This window comes from Miniopterus schreibersii (assembly GCF_964146895.1).
Source record: "Miniopterus schreibersii genome assembly, chromosome: 11".
NCBI lineage: Eukaryota > Metazoa > Chordata > Mammalia > Chiroptera > Miniopteridae > Miniopterus > Miniopterus schreibersii.
In genome coordinates this window covers 40,382,752-40,408,373 of record NC_138111.1, presented here as the reverse complement: position 1 = coordinate 40,408,373, position 25,622 = coordinate 40,382,752, and the positions used below count along the sequence as shown (strand labels likewise).

The following is a 25,622-nucleotide window of genomic DNA, read 5'->3' as shown; positions in this document are numbered from 1 at the left end:
ATCAACCCATTTCCCGAACCACATAGCAACTGTAAGTCCATAGTACCCGAGGCTGGGGCACCACGAGGAACGATCGTGCTACAGAGACTTTTTGATGTGCAATGGCCAGTACTGTCCAAGGGAACCTTCTGTATTGGCGGAGATGTTCTGCAATCTCCCCTGTCACATGTGGCTACTGAGCATTTGCAGTGTGATTGGGGTGTCTGAAGGAATGAGTTTCTCATTTCATTCATCAATTAAAATAGACATCTGTGGTCAGTGGCTACCAAATTGGATGTCACAGCTTTAATCGCCAAATTCCACACTGGAGAGGAGAAAACAAAATCCTCCCCTTCCCTGGGTACTTCAGGGCAGAAGTTCTGTGGGAGGCTGGACAAGGCATAGGCCAGAATCAGAATGCAAGAAACTGGGCTGATGGCTTTTGAAACGGAAGGCACCCTACCTCTTTGTTGGTGGAGGCTTCCGCGGGGTCACTGGGATGAAGGGGTGTACTTGAAGACTCTGCGCCCAGGGGCGAGGAGCTGCCTGGAGAGGGAGACTGGAACAAGCAAGGGAACAACACAGTGAGAACGGAGTGGGGAGGGAGGGAGCACTGGCCTGTGGGGAGGGATGGAGGAGACAGGAGAAAGATGCGCACCACCGCCCAAACATCCTGGCAGGGAGAAAACTTCTCTGCGAAAATCTCGCCAAATGCATATAAAAGACCTGGGCTTGTCAAACTTTCTTTTAAATTCCTGCCATGTCTTCAAAGGGGCCCTTAAAGCTCAGCTCTCCCACCCCCTTCAGGCCAAGTGTTAAATAAGCAAAAGTTGAACGTCAAACTTAAAGCTCTAGATAAAAAAGCTAATGGTGATACAAAAATGTTTGTGCTTTAAAATTTTTTTTTTAATTAAAGAATACAGAGACTTTGGATACCAGATGTCGTATAAGATCACCTGCCCAAGGAGATCTGAGTGAAAAAGGAAAAATTACAGTATGTATTTTGAAAGGGGCAGCTGGGATTGATTCTGATGATGGAAACTGCACCACCTGTATTTTTCTAGTCAGTTCAGATTTCAATTTTTTTTTTCTGATTTAAACCACAGGCCATTGAAAATTCTGAGAAATTTCAGCATCCAAACAACATTACCTTGGCTGCTCTTAGAGAAGTTCACAAATTATGTTGAATGACATACTTAAAGAAAATCCACTTCTGGGTATTTATCCAAAGGAAAAAAACAACATGAATTCAAAAAGATATCTGCACCCCCATGTTCATTGCAGCATTGTTTACAATAGCCAAGATATAGAAGCAACCTAAACACGACCATTAAGAGATGAATGGATCAAGATGTGATACACACACATACACATACACACACATAAATACAATGAAATAATACCCAGCCTAAAAAAGAATGAAATATTGCCATTTGTGACAAAATGAATGGGCCTAAAAGGTATTATGCTAAGTGAAATAAGTCAGACAGAGAAAGACAAAAACTATATGATTTCACTTATATATAGAATCTAAAAGCCAAAACAAATGAACCACCAAAATGAAACAGAAACAAACTCATAGATATAGAGAACAAACTGATGATAAGTCACTGGGATGTAACGTACAGCACAGGGAATGTAGTGAGTAATATTGTAATAACTATGTATGGTGACAGGGTGATCACTTCTTAAGGTATATAAATGTTGAATCACTACCTTATACACCTGAAAATAAGATAATATTCTATGTCAACAATGATTTTAAAAAAATTTAAATCTTTAAAGAATAAAATAAGGCTTAGAAAATTAGGACGGGGGAGTCTGCGCCCCCAGGTGTGTGACTGACTCAGCTGATGGGCTTGGGCTCCTTGCACAGGCAGACTCTCCAGGAAGCACGAGGTTCCAGCCGGTGTCTGACACAGCACGTGCTCCATACACACCTGCTGAGTAAATGACCAAAGCGAGCAAGCACAGGGATGGGACTAACCCAGACTCTGAAGACCCTCCCCAGACGACACCCGAACATTTCTGTATACTCCTGAAATCTTGGGAGATAAAGGGAATCTTAGGGTGAGCCACAAGATGCTTAAAAATTCTGTAGTGATGGTCCCCTGAGAGTAAGAATGACTGCTTCACAGTTTGGTGATGTTTGATAGAGGACATAAAACCGAACCTACACAGAGACCTATCCTCTGAGGAACTGCAGGGATGTGAACAAGGGGAGGTAAGTCCTGGGAGAAGGAAGCAATGGTGGTTTGAGTCTCATCCGACCTCATAGGACCGGCCTCCTTGGGGAGGCCAAAGCACAGGCATCAGTGAAACACCTCTGTGTGAAGCGGAGGCCGCTCCTCAGAGTAGTGGCCCTGAGGGGGAGGGGGCATGTTAAAATGCAAGGGGACCTCAGCGAGCCGTACGTGAAACAATAAAAAAGACTAGATCTTTCCCAAAAGTCTGAATTACGAAAAATACAGAGGCAACAAATGGGCTGAAAGATGCAGAATAACGCACAACTCTTCACCGTGAGGCGCTGTACGGTCCCAGCCTAATGCTGAGGCCTGGGTGCACTTCCCATGCTCCCGGTTCTGGGCAGGGAGGTGAAGGCCACTGAGTCTCCAAGACAGTCACAGGCAGAAAGCAGCTGCTCCGCAGTAAAGCCACGAGGCCCAGCACCGGGTAACTGCAGATGGAAAGCATCCCAGGCCCTACCGGCAATGGACGCAAGAAAAGAGCTTTGCATGCCTCTAAAAGGAAACACAGGAGTTTTCCTTTGGCACCCAACAGAGCTGGTGGGTACCTGCTGAGTTAGCTCTATGTTTAGCCTACTCAAAATTAATGTAGTAGAGTTTTCATGAAAATTTAATGCCTTTAAAATTTCCCAATTTTTCAAAGTTGAAGGACTTCCTTAGGTATTTATGTTTCTCTCTTTTCCCCCCAAGCACTTTTCTCTGTCACAAAGATTTTAAGGGTCTAGTCCCTGGGAAAGCTAGTGCAGCTGGTTTTCCTTTAATTACTTGGTTTGAAAGGCAGTGAGACACCTTCATTAAAATCATAGCAACTCTTCCAAGGAGTCCCACAGTTCCTATTTCTTTAACTATTTTCTGTTGCAAATCTTCTAAAAGTGGACTTTGCAGTGTCGCGGGCACCAGATCATCTCAGAAGGATTTGAGGAGACAGGTTATCCAAACAGTACGCTGGGGTGTGGAAGAGGCAGGTCAGACCCCATAGTAAGGCTAGGTGACCAGTGCTGGGTGCCCATCACAGAACACTATAAAAGCACAAATGCAGCTGTGGTGGGCACTGCCCTCACTGAGGTTCTCACAGGACCCACACCAACCTTTATCGGGCCCACTTCCCCTCAGACACTCAATGCTTCAGCCTTCTGCACACAAATGCACTCATTCATGTCTCCTTCCATTTACATGTGCAAGCGATGATCTCCACCCAGAGAGTTCTCCATCATTCTCTCCTACATTCCGTGTGCAACCTGAAAGCACTCATCCTGCAGAACCGTTCTCACTATTCCTAGTAAGTTCTCTCCTGGTGGCACGTGCCAGGTTTTGCAAGGATCTGTTTCTGTGTATGCTCGCCCTTCCCCAAGAGCTCTTTGACTGGAATCTTGGCTTGTTCATCTTTGTAATCCAAGTGTCTAACCTTGGGTCTCATTAAACAGCAGGCACTCAGTAAACATTCACTGAATAAATGACTTCAATGTAGTTGGCAGCTTCGCCATGTTTTCCAAGTTGCACAGAAAGCAGGTCAGCCACTACCCTTTCCTTATTTTCAGTGGTCAACGGTAAGCCCTTTTCTGGTATAGCGCCAGTACACCATTATGTGTAGAATGTTAAATCTGCATTTTGAATTACAGAAATGGTCTTTGCCTGTGAAGATCCTGACCTTAGCACCAGCAAAGCTCTTCTGAAGCAGAAAGCAGTGCCCAAACCGGAAAGGACCCCACCCAGAGGAAGCCTACTGCTCAGCACACCCCTGCTGACAAGTCAAGGTGCACAAATGCCTTTGGAGCAGACACAGCCTCCATGGAGCCTAAACAAAGGCGTTAGTATCAACACAGCTCAAATATCTGCTTGAAAAGCCCTCTGTCCCTTGCTTCCAACTTCTGCCTTGCTACTCTCAGAAGTGGAGAGAAAACCAGAAATTGGGTAATACTTTTCACTTCCAAAGAAGCAAATTTTAACCACTGAAATAGGATACAAAAGTAAACATTATTACATATTTCTCTATCAGGAGTCTCATGCCTTCTGGGTTACTAGATCGATACTCAATTTTAGGCAAATGAGACCAGTTGTGAGAAGCAAATGTGGGCACAGAAATTCACAAAGGTAACTGCCACATGGTGCAACTATAAGAGGTAGTGTTCCAAGATGACTCAACAACTCCCTGTTCTGAGTAATTTATAGGAGGTCTCCTTAAGCTCAACAACTTGTCTTTGCAGATTGTATTCTAGAAGATTGTCTACAACTATGGTCTAAATTTACCACGACAGCTCTGGGGTCTCCCCAAGTAGAGCTCTCTGCCTCAAGACGGGTTTTTCTACACTGGGACGAGAGATGGATAGTTCTTCCATCAGAGGTGGCCTTAGGATGTGAAAGTGTCCAGAGGGAAAGGTGATCATTCATTTAGATTCTGGCTGAACATCTCCTAGGGCCCAATACTGTATTACTGGTGGCAGGCATGAAACAAGTAGCTGAAGGAACTTTCAGGCTATAATTGTAGGGGGAAGAGCAGCACACAGGTAACTATTATTTATCTATTCCTTCAACAGAATCTCAGTGCTTATCTGTGTTCCTAACACTGGGCCAGAAACAAAGAGGAAACAGATGTTGTCCTATCCTCCAGCCATTTCTAGAAATTGGGAGGAGGCAGATATGTGAAGGCAGGGTTGTGGCAGGTGACTGGGATATTAATCTGTCTGTGGGGACATGAGGTGGGGAGGGGACAGTTCTGCAGGAGGGGAGGGGTGTGTATCAGGCAATGAATGCTTCATGCCAAAGGTGATGGCTTTAGCCAAATCCTGAAAACCGCAGTATTCAAGAAGTAGGATAGGATGGGATAGGGAAGGAAAAGGTACTGGAAACAGAAATAGGGAGGGGGAAGCACAGCTCTGCCGGGAAGTGAGAAATGGGCTGAAGAGCAGAGCAGGGACCAGTGACTGGAGCACCGCCTACTCTGCCCAGAGGGTGTTTTCTTTGTGAGTCATGGGCCTGCAGTCCTCCCTGAAGAAACAAAATCTAGGTCCAGTACCTCTGGAACTATTTCTGAACTGAACTGGAAGAGAGAAAGGGTTGAGGGACTGAGTTGTCACTTTCCAGCTTTCCTCTCCCTGAGTCCTCTCCCTTGGACATCTGCTGAAGAGAAGCTTACAATCTAGAAAAGCTGGTGTGATGATAATGAGAATACCCCAAAAGGAGAGGTAAAGTGCCCCTGGCTCTTCCCAAACGGATAGTGTTCTTGTCAGAAAGACATAAGGACTGAGGCAGGACTGAGGTCAAAGCTGTGATTTGGAAAGGTGTACAGAGGTCTTGAAAGCCTTTTGGAGGACTTCTAGTCAAAAGACACAAAAAGCATGAGTTCTACCTGGCCCATTCATTCATTTACTTAACACAGAAGTGCCCACAGCATCTGAGGAAGTCCCAATTCCTGCCTGAGCCCAAGGAGCGCCTGGTCCAGCAGGTGAGATAGACCTAGAAACACACGGAGGGTGTCCTCTGTAAGCAGCAGTCACTGACTAGGTCCCCGAGGAAAGCGAAAGTCACAATAACATAAAAACACCCACCAAAGAGCTGGCTGCTCACAATATCAGTGTCCACCTTAACAGTCCTCTTTCCCAAACACTAGCATTTACTTGGTCCATGTCTTTGTCAGCTGGTCGTTTTGACTGTTGGGGCCATCTGGCATTACAAGGCAAAAGAAAAAAATACTCCCCAAACAGCAAACATATTGCAGAAAAGTGCAAATATTGCAAAAATGAATATAAAGCAGAATTTTAGAACGCAAAGTTGGAGAACCGCTCAAAGCAGCTACAGATAATCGAAGAGTTGGTGGAGTTATATCAGTTAACGAAAACAGAAAAATGGAAAGGATGATGCTGTTAGAGGTGCTTCAGAAGAGCAAATAATTAAGAGAGGTCGTGGGAAAACTGAGTCAGCTCTTAAATATTTTTGCTGAACTGATCCTCTTTACGATAGAAAGGGCCCTTTCTGATCATGCTGCAAGTTACTTGTGACCTGAAGAAGGCTCTTCTATTGTGTGATTGAATGACTTTTTTTGAAAAAAAAAAAAAAAAAATTACAGCTCCCCAAATCAATAATCCTTCTCTGTTCTAAGAATGCACATATAGTTGGAATTATAACCTACATGTTGTTAGTCAAAAGCTAAGCTAAGCAGCTCATGTTTATCATTTTTAGTATTGTTTTTCAAGGTAAAGTTCTAATCAAATCCCCTCTCCCCCATACTTACTTTGGAATTTTGGTCCCCATTTTAAGTGAATTTTAAAGCAGCCTTCTGAAAGCACACTTATTCAGTGCTTCTCTGAAACATTCCTGCCCCCTGTGGTTAAAATGCGACATGACGGTGGCCATAACAGGCATGAACAGAGAGCAGGGGGAGGAGAGAGACTTTGTACCTGCCATGGCTGGGGCAGGAAGGCTTCCAGTGGAGGAAACACAGAAGCCTTTCCGGCAGGCCGAGGACTCAGAAGTCCCTGGAACAAAGCCTGTTGGTTGGTGGAAGTAAAAAAATAAAATAAAATAAAATAAAAATCAATCGATTCCTAAGACACTGGATCTAGTCTTCAAAGCCACCATGATCTGGCTTTCCAAAATGAGGGTCCATTTTCAAAAGCTACTGTGATTACAGGGAACACAAGTTACATTTCTCCATTAAAAAGGACTTTGGTATTTTAATTTTATATTGTAACTCAGGTTTCAGGATAGTGAAGTGGTTAACTGCCCAGCGTCGGGCCAACCAGAGTCTGAATTCTGGCTCAATCATTCATGGTTCCTGAGAACTGGGGAAAACAGTTATTACCCACCTTCTGGGGCTGACATGGGGGTTAATTGGTGACAACATGCACATGGGATCAGCTCAGTGCCTGGGCATGTACGAAGTCCTCAACCAATATTTGATGTCTTTTAAGATTCCAACAGTTACAAAAATTATTTCACCCCTTGGGAGAATGCTCACAAGAAAAACTCACACCCATGGGGATGTTTTCTTTATCTCATCTTCTTGTTTCCTTTCTTATTAAAAATTTATTCATGGATAAAATTAAAAAGCACACAAAGGGCTCTATAAAATCATACCACAAAGACTCTAAATTAATTTATAAGCCCCAAGACTCTTACTGGTATATTGGTAAGAACAGCTCATTACTAGCTAAGGCTGGGCAGTAAGTGAAATGACTGTATGCAATTGCTAGCATGTCCACTGTCTGCCACTCAAGACAGTATCTGGAATATGAGTGGTGAAAGTGATGTTGTTATGGTGATCGATTTACAAAAGAGAGTCTGTGCATATGCACTGCTCTCGTGTTAACTTATAATGTGGCCATGAATGAGCGTGACACACCAAGATTCTCCACTGTTTAGGACACCTGGTGAAGGACCCAGCTGGTTCTAGCCAACCTGGATGAGTTCCTATACATGTTGGTCCCTTTCTTCCAAGTTCAGTGACAAAACTTTCACTCCAATAAAGGATAGCAGAAAATATTTCTTTAAAAATTACACAATTTTACCAAGTCTATCTGGGACTGAATTATTTACAGTAACTTCATCTATATGGAACAACTCACAAAATCTAAATAAGGTGCTTTTTTTAAGTCACCAGACTCAAGCACCAAGAGCTCACGAACCTTCTCCACCAGTGTTATCGACTGTATGTTTGTGTTCCCCTCAAATTCATATGTTGAAACCCTAACCTTAATGGGATGGTATTAGGAGGTAAGGCCTTGGGAGGTAACTGGGTTAAGAGGGTGGGCCCTCATGACAGGATTCGTGCCCTTATAAGAAGAGACTGAGAGAGTTTGCTGCTTCTCTCTCTGCTCTCTGCTATGTGAGGGCACAGCAGGAAGACAGCCAGCTGCAAACCAGGAAGAGGGTCCTCCCCAGAAGCTGACTATGCTGGACCCTGATCTCAGACTTCGTAGGCACCAGAACTGTGAGAAAGAAATTTCTGTTGTTTAAGCCATTCACTCTATAGTATTATTATAGCAGTCCAAACTGACAACCAGAGACTTTGCATTAAGTACCTTTAACTCTAATTTTTAAACACAGTTTTAACAAGCTCTGAGCAAGTCATTCCTCTATTCAAAAACGTTAGTGGTTCCTTTTTGCTTACAGAATAAATCCTACACTCTGCCTTGGCACTAAAGGCACTCCAGGCTGTGGCCTTAGTTTCTTGACCATTTTCCCTTCTAGTTCTTACTCTGTATCGTCAAGCCCAATGGGACTACTTTCTATTCCCTGCACACAACCTGTGAGTTTCTGCTCAGTGCCTTTGTTTACACTCCTTTGAATTCCACATGCCCATGAGCCTCCAAAAGCACATTTCAAATGTTACTTCTTTCATGAAGTCTTTCCAGTTCTTAGGTGAAAGGAATCCATCTCCTATGAGAATTGCTTGTATTTTACTGTGCCATTCTTATGATGCATCACGCTTTCCTTTGTATTTTATAAAAATATAATATTGCATAATATTTATATTTTAATTACAAATATTTTAACAAGCACCATTAAAGGCATGATTTATGATTAATTTACATGCTTTCTTCTCTAAGTGCTTAACACAGGATTTCCCATAAAATATACAGCAGGAATTCAATAAATGTGTTGAATATATGGGAGGATGCATCATACCAATCCTTCTGAATCAGAGGGAAAGGAAACACAAAACAGGTTTATGTACAGAGTAGGTTCTGAACACATGTAGCATTGCACTTACATGCTCATGTGGATATTTGTGCCCACATGTAGCTCAGGGTTCTCTTGACTGGTAGTTGTTTTTTTATATGAATGTTCAACAACAGCATTACTGTATTTTATTTTTTTAGGAATTAATATATTTTTTATTTCAATTTTATTCTGTATTGGTTTCAGGTGAACAGCATAGTGGTTAGACACTCATATACTTTAGTTTCCCCCCACCCCAAAATTTCCAGTATGCATCTGGCACCATGCATAGTTATTGCAATATTACTGACTATATTCCCTATGCTGTACTTTACATCCCTGTGACTATTTTGTAACTATCAATTTGTCAATTTTTTAAAAAAAGATTTAAAAAAAAAAGATTTTTTATTGATTTTTAGAGATAGAGGAAAAGAGAGGGAGAGAGAGAGAAACATCAATGAGAGAGCAGAACACTGATCAGCTGCCTCCTGCATGCCCCTTACGCCGGGAATATATCCCGACTGGGAATTGAACCAGCAACCTTTTGGTGCACAGGACAATGCCCAACCAACGGAGCCACACTGGCCAGGGCCCAATTTGTGCTTCTTAGTCCCTTCACCTCTTTCACCTAGTCCGCAACCTCTCAGCCGTCTGGCAACCACCGATTCTCTCTGTGCCTATGAGTCTGTTTCAATTTTGTTTATTTTGTTCTTTAGATTCCACATATAAATGAAATCATACGGTATTTGTCTTTCTCTGACTGACTTGTTTCACTGAGCATAATACCCTCTTGGTGCATCCATGCTGTTGCAGATGGTAGGGTTCTCTTCACTGGTTCTTGACCATGGTCTGTCTCCCTTCTTTGGCAGACACTGCTTGCAAATCATGCATCCGCATGTGATTAGAAAAGTACTGCGGACACAGCTAGAACAGGTGTTCTCAAAGGTGGCATTTCATATGGACTATAATCAAACACTTGGTCATTCAATTCCTTTCTGGCTTGAACGTTCTGGTTCCATTCCTTCTTTATATGGCATTTCAAGGTGTGGTTGGTTAGCTGGGGCGGGCCATGGCACACACTTTAGTTCTGGTAACCTCCACTACAGGGACTGTGTGGGGCTTCTCTAGTCCCCGTGTCCTCAAATAGCTTTTTCAAATAGCTTTTTTTGGTTTATCCAGCACTATCCATTTCTCAATTAAACATATATTGTTTTCCTCACTGAATCTAAGTTGTTTTAAATTAACTTTATTCCATCTTAGAATTATTAAAAATATATGATTAGTTTTTCCTTGCTCCAAGATATGTTTGTGCTTCTGAAAATTGACACTGGCTAAGCAATCCATAATTATTCATTCCCAATTCAAACTATACTATCGATGCACATTTGTATTTCCTGAAAGTGGTGAAGCAGGAAAAGTGGTGAGTACAGGCATTCTAGGGGCATAATTATGTCATTAAAATGATAATAACCTGGGCCTAATGAAGTGTTTTATATACACATTTGTAATGAATTCAATTAATACCAACAGAACATTCTGAGATAACTGTCATTTAAAATATTCTAACTATTTCCATTCTCCCCTTTCCCACAGGGAGAGTGGTCCCATTCCCAGTCCCATGTCCCGTTAAACCCATGCAAGAGTTGTAGCATGAAGACCTGAACCACCTTGAACCTCAGAGAGAGACTGAACCTTGCACGGCAGCAATCTCCTCAAATAGAGGGTGCTTCCACTGTTGGGGTGCCACAGAAATAATTCATTTTATCACCATCAAAAGGGCTCCAGACTTCTGAAGCAATGTTCTCAAAAAAAAAAAAAGAAAAAGAAAAAGAGCAGTTAACTAGGTCCCAGAATCATCATTGTAAAGTGAGACAACTTATCATTTGATAAAGCTGATCTCTAAACAGAGGTTCTCTTTTCCCCTTTGAAACAGCCTCACAGTATTTATTTGAAATGCAACTTGGGATGAACAAATGAGAGAGTCTGTCATTCATTTCCCTCTCTAGATCCACTCAATTCTCAATGGTCTTCCTGTACTTTCATCCCCAGGCCACCCGACCTGAGACCAGTGAGAAGAAAAACCAAGGCCATTTTGTTTGTATTAAGAAATGTAAACTGTTTGATAGAAGAATGCATTACCAGCTAATTAAGAACAATTAAGGAGGGCTTCCTGTGTGCCAAGCACTGTAAGGGTACAGTATGCCCAATACCTCACTTATTAGCAAGGCCGTTCCTAATGTGAGGGCACTAATCTCCATGCATTTTCATTAGCATCATGGAAGCAAAAGACACAACATAGAGCAAGAAACTGGAGACTACAGTACCCAAAGTAAATCATTTATAAGCACGCAGACAGTAAGCACCCAATGCTGATGGAGAGGAAGCAAAGGGCACATCTTTCTAAGAGATCAGACAGCCTTTTCTCTCTGCAGGTCATCTGGGACTTCCAGGCAACAGGCAAACCTGATTACATGTCTCCCGCCCTGGATACCGCCCACTCTCCTGATCTATTCCTGCTTTGTTCACTTACTGCTACTATTGAGGGAAACACAGAGAACAACTCACAATCTGACAGAACTAGGACAATAAAAGCAAAAGCAAAGCGACAAACATCATTCTGAAGCCTGAAGATCCACCTACCTCATCTTCGTGACACTCAAATTGATACATCCAAAAATTCTCCATCTTTACGGGTGCTTTTTGGGTGGCAGGGCCAGCTCTGGTGCATCCACCTGGGAACTGAGGCTGACTCCTGACCCTCAGTGCCCAGTAGGTGGATTGTTTCCACTGGTGTTAGATGCCCCAGTCAATAATGCAACTTGTAACAGGAGCTGTGACTGCCTCCCAGGGTGTTTGACCCATCCATGTTAACCCCTCCCTGCCCGAGTGTTGCAGGCAATCGTGCATTACTGGTGGAGCACTGTCACCTGATGTTTCTCAGGAGGGGTTGGCCTACTCCTTCTGGCAGCGACACGTACTATTTCTGGGGAAAATAAACTTGGTTCTGAGGTGCTACCAGAAACTTTCACACACTCTAAAGTCTGCTATGTTTATAGAACTTGTGAAAAAAAGCACCCAGCTCATGTGGAAGGAAGGGGTGGTAACTGAGAAAAAGAGGTTCTCTCAGGACCTGTGTTAGAATGCACCTGGGCATGCTAAGAGGACATTGTGGCCAGCAGGGCCTGGACTTCTTGGGGAAATGGGAAACTGGAAGTGGTCCCTCACCACCTCTTCATGTGTGCTAAGTGCCTCCAACATCCTTGCACTGCAGTCTGAATGAGGGGTGGGTAGCAAACCAGCTACCCAAATACAGAAAAGAAAGTTGCCCCCAGGGTGAGCATGGTATAACTCAAACCAAGAAGTGAACCCAAACTGGGTTCAAGAGCTGGACCATATCTGCTGGTCCTCAGCAGACTAAAGGAAGGTCAAGAAATATGGGTGGAGCTGGGCTTGAGGGAGATCATGGCAACTGAAGTGGGCAGGGTGGTTCTGAAGGCAGAAGACAGGAGGCAGACAGAGAGATCTCCCAGAGCCAATCTACCTCAAAGATCCATAGCAATGGGGAAGTGTGTGGATGCGTGAAAGAGGAAAAGCACAGAACACCCAAGAGACTATCTTAATCAACGGCTCTGCCTTCATTCTCTCCAAACTCTTTATCAGCATGCTGACAGGTCTGAATCTACTTGTTCAGTTAATGAGTTGTGATAGGGTCAAAAGGTAGAAAAAAGGAAGCAAACGACTTAATTGATAGCTGGAAAATCACCCATGCTGGTGGACAGTGTCCTGTGCTGTGAACAACTCTGCAGCAGAGTGGGAAGTGGGATCAGAGGGAGGTTGTCCTTGGGCCCTTTGCTCTCCCTTCTCCCTTGATCCGCTATTTCTGACCACTCTTGCTGGCAGTTGGATTGCACCTGCTATAACCCAGGTCAGTCTAATGCCCCATTCAAGAAAGCCTTTTTCAAAAGTGAGCAGTACAGGAGGTATTCCTTCCTAATTTATAGCACTGGGCATCAAAACACTTTCATCTTTCCACTTATTATTTAAAAGATAGAAGAATCTCTGGGTGTTGATTCACAAATATCCAGATTAAACACTCCCTATCATTTATTTCTCTCCAGCTTACAGGTGAAGCCATTTCCCCTATTGTCACTCTTAAAATGTGGTTTAGATTCATGAACCACTCAGGACAGGCTAAAGCCGTTATAATCTTCCCTGCTGCTGTGGAAAGCTTGCAATTTTTTCACTTATTAACCAGAGAGCCACTATCACACATAAGACTTAAAATCACCAGACTGCAAAAAAACCCTGCTAGGCCTTCTGGAAAGTTATAGAAAGTGTGTACACACAGTGTCCTGTTGGTGTAACAATTCTGAATTCTCTCTCTGGCTCTCTTATTTTTATTCTTTTCTTCCCTGTAATGTTCAATCTACACCCGAAACCTGCTTAATTATTCACCACTGCCTTCTCCATGCCTCATCAATAATGGATAACACTCAGGATGGAAAACTTCACCCGCTGAAGGAGGTGGTTGAGATGGCAGCATGAAGAACAGGATCCACATGCCACTCCCGAGGGAGAAACCAAGGCACCAAGATGACAGCCAGCCTCAAGGCTTGTTCTCTCATGTTCTCTCTGCACCACCAGGACCCCTCACCTCTGTGCCTCTCGACCTGTTTTGCATCATGGCACATGTCAACTGCAGAAGCTCTAGAGCCCCAGATGAAGCTACCTGGGGTGAAGGCAAGAGCTCAGTTTACCCCATCCCCCAAATTCAGGGAGATCATCAGCACACTGGTTGAAAAGCTCTGCCTTAACTTAGCAAATTCTTTTGACACTGGTGGTCCCTTGAGAATAAAGTTAAAATTCTTCTCCTTATGAAGAATCCACATGGACATGCTTGTTCCTTCAGGACAATCCCCCCTCTTTCCCACTTTCTCAGGCCCTCCTTAGCCCCAACTTTCTCTGACACAGCCACCTGCCTCATCTCTGTGCTGGCTCACACACCTGTTCCCTTTGGCTTTGTTCTGTCTGTCATTTCAGAATCTGCAGATTTGCCTATTCTCAGCCAGACAAAATAATTTCAGCCCTGGAGTTGGGAATGATCGACAAGGCCAGCAGATGCTGTGTCCATAGGTTCTAAGCCCAGCAGCTCTTTGCTGGCAAAAGGTAATGACAGATACCAAACATGTCAGGCAGGCTTCTCAGGTGGCCCCCAATGATCCCCACCTCCCAGCATTCACACCCTTGTGCAAAAGACTGTGACTTCCATCTTGCTCTTAGATGCTACGGTCTGTCTTCTTGTCTTGCATACTTTGTTTTGTTTTGTTTTTGTTAATCCTCACCTGAGGATATTTTTCCATTGATTTTTTAGAGAGAATGCAAGGGAGGGAGAGAAGGAGGGGGAGAGAAAGAAACATTGATGTGAGAGAGACACATCAGTTGGTTGCCTCCCACATGAGCCCCAACTGGGAACAGGGATCGAACCTACAACCCAGGTATGTGCCTTGACAGGGAATTGAACCTGTGACCCTTTGGTGTGCGGGCTGACGCTTTAACCACTGAGCGACACCAGCTGGGTTGTCTTGCATACTTTTTTAAGTGAGCTGCCATGTAGGAGAGTGCCCATGTGGCAAAGAACTGAGGATGCCTCTGGCCAAAAGTCAGTTGGGAACTGAGACCCTTAGTCCAACAGCCCATGAAGATCTGAATAAGCACATGAGCTTGGGAGCAGTTCTTTCCCCAGAAGAGCCTTAAGATGACCACAGACCACTGACACCGTGACTGCAGCCTCTGAGAGAACCTAAAACAGAGAGGCAGCTAGGCCATGCCAGATTCTGGACCACAGAAACTGTGAGAAAATCAATATGGCTTGTTTTATGCCACTAAATTCTGGGCAATTTGTTACATAGCCATAGATAGCTATAGCTAAAACACCAAATAAGGCTTCAGATGAAAGCCTGGAGAGCAGGGAAGCTTGGAGGTCTGGCTAAGGGCTCAACAAAGGACCAGCCCAGAGTAGATCACAGACTCTGCACAGGCAGGGCCTATATCCATTTTAGCCAGAGTCTGAATCTCAATTGCTGCTGTATTCCTGGTGTCCTGCACAGTGCTTGATTTATAGGAGGAGCTCAAAAATATTTGTTGAATGAGTGGGTGATAAATTGAGACAAACTCTCAATTTGTCATAATTCCCTCTGGCTCACTGGCAAAATGATAAACAGCAGAGCTTTGTGGCCAGGTCCTGTTTCTTATTCACAGATGATATCCTGTATATAACTGGTGCTCGATTAAACCCAAAATTGTTGGCAGGGGAACAACTGTAACAATTATAACTAAACCCAATCACTTTATGGTACTTTGCACGGTGGGTGGTTGAGAACAGCACATTATTCCTTTGATATCATTCACTTGTCTAAGGAGAGGTGTCCTATCAGTTTCTGGGGTCTGCTTGGTAAAATACGCTCGGGCCCATTTTTCTGTTCTAACAGCAGATACTTTGGTTCTAAGGTTATGCTTCTGGATAAGCATCTGGGATGCTGACCTGGAAGGTCTGCCAGCCAACTTTAAAAACATTTATATATTTTTATTGACTTTTATAGAGAGAGGAAGGGCAAGGAAGAGAGAGAAACATCGATATGAGAATGAAACATCAATTGGCTGCCTCCGGCACGCACCCTACCGGGGATCAAGCCCGCAATCTGGGGATGTGCCCTGACTGGGAATTGAACTGGCAACCTTTTGGTACACAAGATGATGCCCAACCAACTGAGCCACACTGGCCAGGGGCAGCCAACTTTTTCTAAAATATCTGAACCATATAAGAGAACAAAGTTAGTTTTAGAGCCAACACTGGGATGTCTATTCTTCCATAGGAGGCCAGGAGAACAGTCAGATAAGAATGCACGGAGACTAGTTCTTTGCAGGCCACAAGTGGACATAGAGTGGAGCTAACTATTTCAGACACCCCCTCTCGAGCCCTACTTGCCGAGGATATATCACATTCCAGGTAGGAATTGATCCACTTGAGAAAATTAGGCCCCAACACAACATAAATTCATCTTAAAGCCTGTCTACTTGAATTCAGATCCCATTTCAACTCCACCCCTTGCTATCCAGATCCTGGAAAAGCTTTGGCTGGCTGGAACTCCCTGAGGAGGTGTGGACTGGCAAGACGAAATCTCTCAATTCGGGATACCTTAACAGTAATCCTTCATGAACACGGAATCCTCTAGCAGCAGAGCAGTTCTTTTCACTTGCCCTTGTAAGCCTGACAACACAACTGCAAGGCCAACAGGATAAGATGCCGTTAACAAGCCTTAATGAATTAGCATGTGCACTTGACCTTGGTCAACAGTTTCCTAGCAACAGCCCCCCCCAAAAAAATCCATGTAAGCTGAGACTGAATTCAGGGCAGGGGGAAAGGGAAAGAGGACCACAGGGAGGAGGTGGCGTCAGGAAATCAAGATCCAGATGAAGCCAGGATGTTCCTCCACCCTCTTTACATCATCTTTCTCAAAATTTAAAAAAAAAAAAAAGGTGGGCACAGAGGTGCAGATGATCAGTGAGGCAGGTGTTAACATCAAGCCCTCACTTCCCAGGGATCTGACAATATCTCCTCAGCAAGAGAGTGGCTGGTTCTAAGAAGTGTTAGTGCTGAACCGGTTTCCTGCCTCAAAATACTTTCTCCAATTGGTCTTTGGAACTGAAGATGCCAATAAAAGGTAAATGTTATCTGAAGGGAGTCATGTATGTTGCTATTATCACTAATTAGCAGTTTTGTTTTACTTAATTAGACCAGCTCTGGAAGAAAAGGCTGACAATACATTACTGCTTAAGGTGGAAGTGGAGAGCTCAGATCATCCGAGTGCACAACCAGGACTGGCAGGACAGTAAAAGCCCAGGAAGGGATCTGAGCTATGGGGCAAGCAGACAGGAAACGCCAGCTTGGAGAGGGTGAGGAAGGAGCGCTATCAGCCAACTCCCCCTAACTCAGTTTGCCATTGACCAACCCTAAATGCTATGTGAGCTTTGACCTATGGAGGCAACGAATACACCAAACTTGTGATTATTTCACATTTCCACAGAGAACTCAACATCTGCAGTCACTTTCTCCCACAGTCATCCTGGGAGATAAATCTAATAACTCATTTTACTGATGGGGAAACTGAAGCCAAGGAAGAAAGCAGGTGACCAACTCAAGGTAACTGTAGCAGGTCAACCACTGGGCAGATCTTTACATATGACAACCACTTACAGAGCATTGGCTCTGTGTGACTTGCTTGAACACAAGAGGAGGGTAAGGCACTATGCCTTCAAGAGCCTGACAGTGAATTACAGAGGCAACAGGCTAACACAGGAAAGACACGTAGACAGTAAGAGAGAACAGGATCAAGTGTTCAGCTGCAGCTCACAGTTTAAGTTGGTGGTGATTGATCTTGACTGGGCCTCAGAAACACTGACTCCAAGGTCCAACCTCCAGATATGCTGATCAGGAAGGCTGGAATCCTGGGATGTATCGATTTAAAGCAGGGCCCTGACTGTACTGAATGGGAGAATGTGATCTGGATGGAAGTGAGAGCCAGCGTGGTAGGAAGTGTGGAATGGAGGCAAGTGTGGATAAGCAGAAGTAGATTTTGAATTTTAAAGTACAAGGTTAGTAAGCTGTGTGTGTGTGTGGTCCTTACATGCCAAAGGAGCCATATGGTCTCAGTCCAGTGGGATCTATCTGCCTGGCCACACCTGGACTTTACACTAGGAAATTATTTCCTAGGGGAATCTCCTTATCTTTGCCTAAGACAAAGCACATTTCTCATCCAGGATGATTAGCCTTCTAAAGCTCTGTGAAATGTGCTGAAGACAGTGACTGTCAGGCTGAGGCTACTGAGTCACATGACCCAGCTATTTTTAGCCATCCCATTTGGGAAACTGAGGTCAAAATGCCCAGGTTGGCCCCAAACCTCCTCTGATCTATTACCAGCCTGATTTAACTCGTGTTTTGGTGTCCCACTGGCAGGGTCTGACCAACTCAAGAGATCAACCAGGCATGCCAAGCTGGCAGTTAAGAGACTGTTTCTCAATACGGGAAAAAGCAGGGGAGAGAAACTGCCAGTGGGGCTCTTCAGGAGAGTGAGGTAGCCTTTGTCAAAATAAAAAACCACCCTCTCTGTGGCTGCTCTCAGGAAGGTGGCCAGTGAAAATTGTGTTTCAAAGAGAGTGGACGGAGGAACTACATTTCCGTATTAAGAACATGTTGCCAGTTGCACTTGCAGTGGGAGTATTTCTTCTCATTTTGAAGATAATCACGTTTAGAGATAAATCACATTTCAGAATTCCCCAGGACTACACAGGCCCAGAATTTAATTGGGTTACATATGGAATTCAATTATCTCTGATAAATCTGTTCCCCTCCCAGCACCTTCCCTTCCTCCCCTCTACAGCCCCAGTCCACTTAGCATAGAAAATGTCCAGAGTGCACAGTGGGGGAAGCTGACATAATTCTTCTAAAAACCCCTGGGAAGTTTTTTGAGCCCCAACTTATTAAGAGAGCATGTCAGACACCCAAACTGCGGCCCTGTGTGCTGCATTTCTATCTGGAGAGTGGTAACAAAATTCTCTCCAGCTAAATTGTCCATTCTCTTCCCTGCTGCTTGTCCTGTCACTTCTCGGCACAGCTTCACATAGACACTGACTAGTGAGACAATCCATTAAAAAGTTGAGAAAGATTCCTCTTGGGAGTGGAGTCAGGTGAAGCGAAAAAATTGGAGCCTGGGGGTTTAAAAAAACCAATCTTTCCCATCACTTATTTTCATGCCACGGAGCACAAAGTAATTGGAGCCCTGGCCTTCTGCTGTGCAGATCATTGGACAGGTTTGCTCTGCTGATTCCAACATGGACGAATGTCAGCAGGGAGGCACCTGCCCAGCCCTGTAAACAGGGCCTGCCTGGAGCTGAACTGACAGGGGAAACTCTAAAAGTAAGTTAAAGAAATCAGAGATAATACTTTAAAACCAGGAGGAGAGAGCAAAGGCACATGCTCTCCTACTTCCTCTGGTTTTCTCTGGTTGAAATGAATTATCTGCTCTCCAATGGAGATATCAAGGCCAAGCCTTTTCCTTTTGAAGTTGTAACAGGAAGATCATTACATGTTTAAAAAGTTACTCTGGTCACATCAGGTCCTCACAGTTCATAGAAAAATGGCTCATTTTGTTGTTTTTGTTACTGACAACTAAATTCTCTTCTGTTGAGCTTTACTCTCCAATGGCAGAGATATGGCAATTTATTGCTGATCCTAAGTTGTAGGGTGAGCCATTAAATGTACCCCGGTAAAGGAAGGCATCTTGAAAACATTTCCTTTTAAAGGTAAAAACCAGGAACCTAAATAAGTACACAAACCCAAGAAGTGAATGCAGCCACGTGTGACCTCTGTGGTCGTTGGTTTTCTTCCTTGCTATCCTTCTACCTGTGTTCGGTGGCTTCCCAGCTCCAGCCCATTCTCAAGCCCACAGCTCCTGAACACTTCAGGCTCTGCATTGTCAAAGTGCAAACCCATTTTCCAATTAGGGCTCGTCACCTTAAGTGGAACAGCCCCAGCCTTGACCTACTTTCTACTTCTTTCCTCTGAGGTGTATAGTGTAAGCCATGAAATTAAAATGGAAAACTCAGAACACTTACCTCACCATGTAACAGTTAATAGAACAGTCATTTTCTAAAAAGTGTGCATATAATAAGCAGAAGTGTTTGCCTTTTTCTATTTTTTCAAGAAAACAGTAACAATGAAAGGATCCCTCTGTACAGTGAGTGACCTCTGAATAATGATTCCCAACTCTTTTATATTTTTAATTTAAGGCAAAGAAATACATGAATGTAATTTTAAACGTCAAACAGTACTATCTAGTTGATAGCAAACGCCGAGGCCCTTTTCCCTCCTTCTCTCCACTCTTAAGTCTTTTAGCATTTCTTCCAGTATTTACTGTGATACTCATAAATAGAGCATTTATACTGGCTCACCTCGATTTTTCAATATGAGACTTGGCTTCTACTATAAAAGACTAGGATTTGCAGCTTTTGTTCTGCACCTTCCCTTACCCTCTCAATATTACAATTTTTGGTTAGTCAATATTCAGTGTTTGTACTCTGAAGACTATTCATATGCTGTTCCCTGCTGAGACACATACATTGTATTATTGCATTTCTTGCCTGTATAACAATTGTTTTTAGTGAGAAAACTGAATTGTTTTTTCCATTCGTTTAGTTTTCTGTGTAGTAATCCATAATTCATACCAAACTCTCCTAAAACAATCTAAGATTCCCCTCAGTACAATCATACCAGGAAACCTTTCATTTCCATTCTTTCTGGAAACCTCCCAGTTGGAGCCCTCCGAGCTCTGGGCCACACTGGATTGGTTGCTGCCTTGGTCTGCTTTACGGCTGTCATCTGGGATCTCCATCTCCATCACCCTGGGGAGTCCCTTTGCCTCTTTCCCATGCTGGATCCCATTTCCCAGATCTTGCATCTTCTGTCTTGATTTATGCTCCCGTTTGGGTGGAGGAAACTGTCTAGCAGCTTCCTGAGAAACGGTGTAAGGGAGGTATATTATCTGGGACACTGCACATCTGAAAATATCTGTAGTCCATAGTCACACTTAATTGGAAATTAGACTGGATGTAGGTGTCGCAGTTTTTTGAGGAGTCTAACACCATCGTGATTCCCGATCATTTGTAACCCGCTCTTACCTTTCTGAAAGCCTGCAGGCTCTTCTCCTTCTCCCTTGTATTCTGAAATGTCTGTGGTCTCTTTTATTTCATTGTTCTAGGAACTCAGTGGGATCTTGTAATCAGGAAATCCTCATGTTGTTTGGTTCTAGGAAACAACCTTTCATAATTTCTTCATTTTATTTATCTATGTTTCTACTCCTTTCCGTACTTTGGCCCTAATGGTTCTACTTTCTCAAGATTTCCTCTACTTTGTCTTCTAACCTTCCTACTGAAGGATTTTTTTTAAATGTTAATTTTAAATTTCTGCTGTCATATTTTTTAGTTAAAAAGTGTTTTTTGGGTATGGGTTTTTTTTTTGGTTTTTTTTTTGGAATTTTCTTAAAAAAGGCACCCTATTCTAATTTAATGACTCCCTTATCTTCTCTTTCCTTTCTGAGGATATTGGCAAGTATTTTATAGTTTTCTTCTGCTCTAAGCAGTGCTTTTATTTCTCCAAGTTCCCTTCCTCATTTGCTTTTTGTGCGTCTTTGTCTTTCATGTTAGAGAAGTTCTTCCAACGTCTGGTGATCCTTGGATATCCAGGTATATTTAACAGTGTCACAAAAAGCCCGTGCATGGCAGTAACCTTTACCGTGGGGTGATCTGGTGGGGACCCAGGTGCTATGCTTGGAAACCCCCAAACATGAGTATCTGTAGGTATCGTCTCTTGGTCCTGTTTTCTCAGAAAGGAATATCCCACCCTCTGCTGGGGCCTGGGGTCGGGTGTGTTCTAAGCTTGACAGCTAAGAACTCTAAGGCATTCTGAGTCTCACCGCCTCACAGACCCTACGCTCCATTAGGCTCTTCATCGCCACTTTCAGCTGTGGCTTGTCTCCAGTTCCAGCGCTTCCCTGGATCAACCTTTCCTTAGAGTATCTCCCATCTTCCGTGGGCTGGGGGAGGAGTGGTAGCCAGGCTACACAAGCTGGACAATGGATGGGCTCTAACCTCGCCTATGAGAGACTTTCAAATAATCCTTATTTCCCAGCCATACTCCTGCCATCAGAGGTATCTGGTGTCTCAAACTCCCAAGCCTTTCTTGGGGGTCCATAGCACAAATCCTTACAGACACTCAGAGAGTAGAGGAAACAAACCTATCAGTGTATTTGTCAGGATGGATCAGGCTATGCTATGGAACAAACCACCAAATCCCCAGGGTTGATTCCTCTCTCACCCTGTGTGTCCACAAGGTCAGCAGGGAGCCCTGCTCATCACGGTCACTGGGGACCCATGCTGACAGAGGCTCTGAGTCTTGTGACAGGAGGCTTCAGAACTATGCTCTTCGCTGCTCGTTGCTCCTATTTCATGGGCCATGCCTAACTTCTAGGGGACAGGGAAGTGTGGTGCAGTCCTCCCTGTGCTCGGAATAGGAGGACAACTGGAAATTCTGGAGAACACTCCTGTCCACCAGAGCCAGTCACCACTTTCGTGTTCCAAAATTTTGTGGTTTTCGGCTGCTGCTGTTTCCTCTGTCTCTTGGTGCTTGCGGCTTTATATATTTTTATTATTTCATTGTCTTTTTAGTGGAGCTTTAAGAGGGAGCAGAAATAAACACCATTTAGAGCTGCAGAACACACCAAAGTAGCCAACACCCTCCAATTAACACTGTGTACTGCTACCATCCATCTTTCTGATCCTTCCAGGACTCTGGTCTCTACTGGGACAGATGACTTTGTTGCCTGAAAAGAGATCAGTAGGCTGTGGACCTTTTCAGACCTGGTCACTCATTAACAATATTTTTCAAGAAGGGGGTTGGGAGGTAGTTTTCAAACACACATCTGGGAAACAGAAAGTCTTTACTAGAAGCAAAGCACTAATAAGCATTTTTAAAAATTTTAGAAAGCAATTATTTTCCCTCAGTGCTGAACATTCTAGTACGTGTTCAGTAAGTTCTCACTAATGAGCAAACCTATCTTCACTTTCTGTATAAGTCATCAGCAAGCAAATGACAGTTTGCTCCAAGTGAAGAGAAAAATGCTCAGGTTCCAAGGGAATTAAAAGTAGTGTTAAAAGAAAACTGAGCTATGAGCAGTCATCGCTGTTTTTTATGTGCCTCACTACAGCTTCTGGTCATGCCAATTTGAGACTGCACTGCTTTTAGAATAAGAATTGTGGGGCCATTTCTCCAGATCCACTGACCATAACCACAGCAGGGCAGGCTCTTTTGTTAAAACTATACCTGTGCTAATAAAAGTTAGTTAAGTCTCAAATCCATAGATATTACATGGGGAAACTGCCCAGGGGATACATTTTTTTCCCCTTTAAATCAATGATTCTTAATCTTTTATACGCTTAAGAATCGTGGGGAGAATTTACAAAACAAAATAAAACAAAGCCAGAAAACAAACAAAAAAACTAAGATCCTAGATCACTGGGCCCCACTTAGGTAATCTGATTTGGAAAGGAAAGGCAGTAATTTGTATTTTTAACAAGTACCTCCCAGACTGACTTCAGACCACACTCTTTTTAATAGTGCTTTTCATTTTCTACATGGAATGAGCATTCAGTAAATATTTTTTGATGCTTAGGTAGAAATTAACAAAATGTATATATTCTTACTCCCCCCCAATGATTACCACCAAAGAGGTAGCAAATGAAGGTCTTTCCTATAAATATGGCATGACAGATAAAATACAACCCACAAATTCAAATGGCTGAAAACTGAATGGCAGAATATTTTAAAGCACAGGTTTTTGGTTTTGCTTGGTATTAACTATTTGTAACCTGGTAAGCTCTACTCACCAATTTCTCAGCATCAAGCCGAATTTCTGATAGTATGGGTTTCTAAAGCATTATCCAATATTCTACAATTCTATTTTTGGAATGACACATCGCGGGAGAGGGATAAGTTGTTGTCTTAGTATAAATGAATAAATGAATGAAAGCAAGCCCCCTGCCCTAGTGCAGGCTGTGCTGCGGGTTCATCCTGAGCTTGCAGAGCTAGTCATTTCAAGGAGCTGGTGTACATTGAGAAAGTTGAAGGAAGAGGCCAGCATCTGGACTTAGTGCTCCCGCAGCTTTTTCCAGATTTCTAAAAGAATGCAGAACCCGGCCTCTTGCCAGCTCCCTACTTTTGAAAACCTTCTCCATTCCCACTTCATTTGCAAAAATTTGTGGGTTCATTGTGATGCTACAATCCCTCCCTCCTAGCCTGGAGGAATCTGGAAACAGCTGGAGGTCAAGGGAAAGTCTAATGTCAGCACACCTGTTTCAAACCTTTTGGATGTGAAGTCTGGAAAACAGAAGAGACACAGACCATCCTGGAACTAACTGACCCAATGCTGCCCCTTGCTGGGGAGCACACAGATCCTTTCCGGCAGTTTCCACCTTTCCTTAAAGGTGCCAGAGATTTAATCAGCCAACAGCAAATGTTGAGTGTTACTAAAAGAGGAGGTGAGCAATACCTCTCTGACCTGCACAGCCCTTTTGGTATAAGTAAAATGAACAGCTTCTAATAATGGTTTCTCACCCCAAAAGATATACTGAGAAATAGCCTAGTGCAATCATAAAATGAAGAATTAAATGAAATTGAATTTAACCTCCTGACCCTTCCTTTACTCCAAGCTCCCATTTTAAATGAAACTGCTTAAAAATTTTTCAAGAGAATGGAAAGTGAGAGTCGGAGCAGAAAGAGAATCTTTATAGCTAGGCAGTGGGGCAAAGGTTAGTCTTGATGTATTTTGAAGAGATTGTGACACCGAAGCTTGCCAGGTTATCAAATTTCTTAGGTATTTCAAAAATGAAAAATAGAATGTTGACAGGGACAGCAATAGCTTTCTGTAGCTTTTCACAAAGAAGCACAATTCAGTTTAAAACCAAAAACATGTCTTTTATGACGCGAGAAGGACACCCTGGCACCTTAAATTAAGCACTTACTGAAAGCCACAGTGAGGCACAGGTGGGTGAAACACTGCAGAAACTCCTGGCAGAAAAGGGCTTCAAAATATTTCCTCCAAAAATGCCACACTCTCTGTCCCAAACCTGTCAGCTGTTACTTTAAACCAGGGGTTCTCAAACTGTGGTCCTGGGACCAGCAGCATCAGCATCACCTGGGAACTTGTTAGTGACAATGTCAAACTTCACCTGAGCCCTGTGATCCCAGAAAACAGCAAAAGTTAAGGGCCCCTCACCCTTTACTGTTTTGGAAACAGCTTACTGCAAAGAACCTCCCTCCCCATATGACTTAGGTAAGACTCATAGGTGCCTGCTAGTTTACCTATGACAAAGCCAGGCACTGACCCTCCAAATTCCCATTCTTTACCTGACAAACGGTTAGCTGAATTTGGATTAATCAGGACAAAATGCTTGTTAACCAATCTTTGGTTAAGCTTCTCTCCTTTCTCCAGGCCCTTGAACTCTGGCTAGTCTACAAGCCCTCCTCAGCAGCCGCTCCTGACAAGAGGCTGGTCTCAGGTTAAAACATTTTCTCATCTGCAATGCATTCAAGCCATGCTTTCTTCCCACTTCCTCCTACCTGTCCTTTCTAGCCTTGTTTACTCCTCCCTATAAAAAGAAACCCCTTATTGCCTGACCCTAAAGACTCCTGCAGGTCTTAGAATCAGAGATGGTCCTATTGCTAGTCCTCCCTCCCCAGTCCCCCATTACAATGGCACTTTGCTCCCTTTTGCAATAATCCTTTCCAATAGAGTCTCTCTTTATTTAATCAGGACTTGTTCTTTTATTTGACGTTAGGAATACAAACTCTCAGGCCCCACCCCAAACCTTCTACTTGAGAAAGGAGGTAGGGAGGGCGTGGGTGGGACTGGGGGTGGGGGGCTGCGTCTAGAAATCCATTTCAAAGTGCTCTAGGAGCAGTTTGAGAACCGCTGATTCACAGCAATGCCTCTGGGGTCCGATAAACGCATTCAACACTTCGACTCCCAGCCGCCTGGGTTTCACTCGCGCCTAAGTGCAAGCTATTTCTGAGGCTTACTTCCAGCGGGCGCATGTTTAGCAACCCCACAGACCCTCTATATCCTAAAGTCA

The 25,622-nt window shown here is 43.6% G+C and overlaps 1 protein-coding gene across 2 annotated transcripts in view; it reads right to left on the bottom strand.

Moving 5' to 3' along the window:
• Positions 1-25,622, bottom strand: part of APBA1 (amyloid beta precursor protein binding family A member 1) — a 182,581-nt gene that overhangs the window by 35,711 nt on the left and 121,248 nt on the right. For both annotated transcript variants that reach the window (XM_081151710.1, XM_081151711.1), the window contains exon 3: positions 443-538. In XM_081151710.1, the coding sequence (XP_081007836.1) occupies positions 443-538 (96 nt within the window). The remainder of the gene's footprint in view (positions 1-442; positions 539-25,622) is intronic.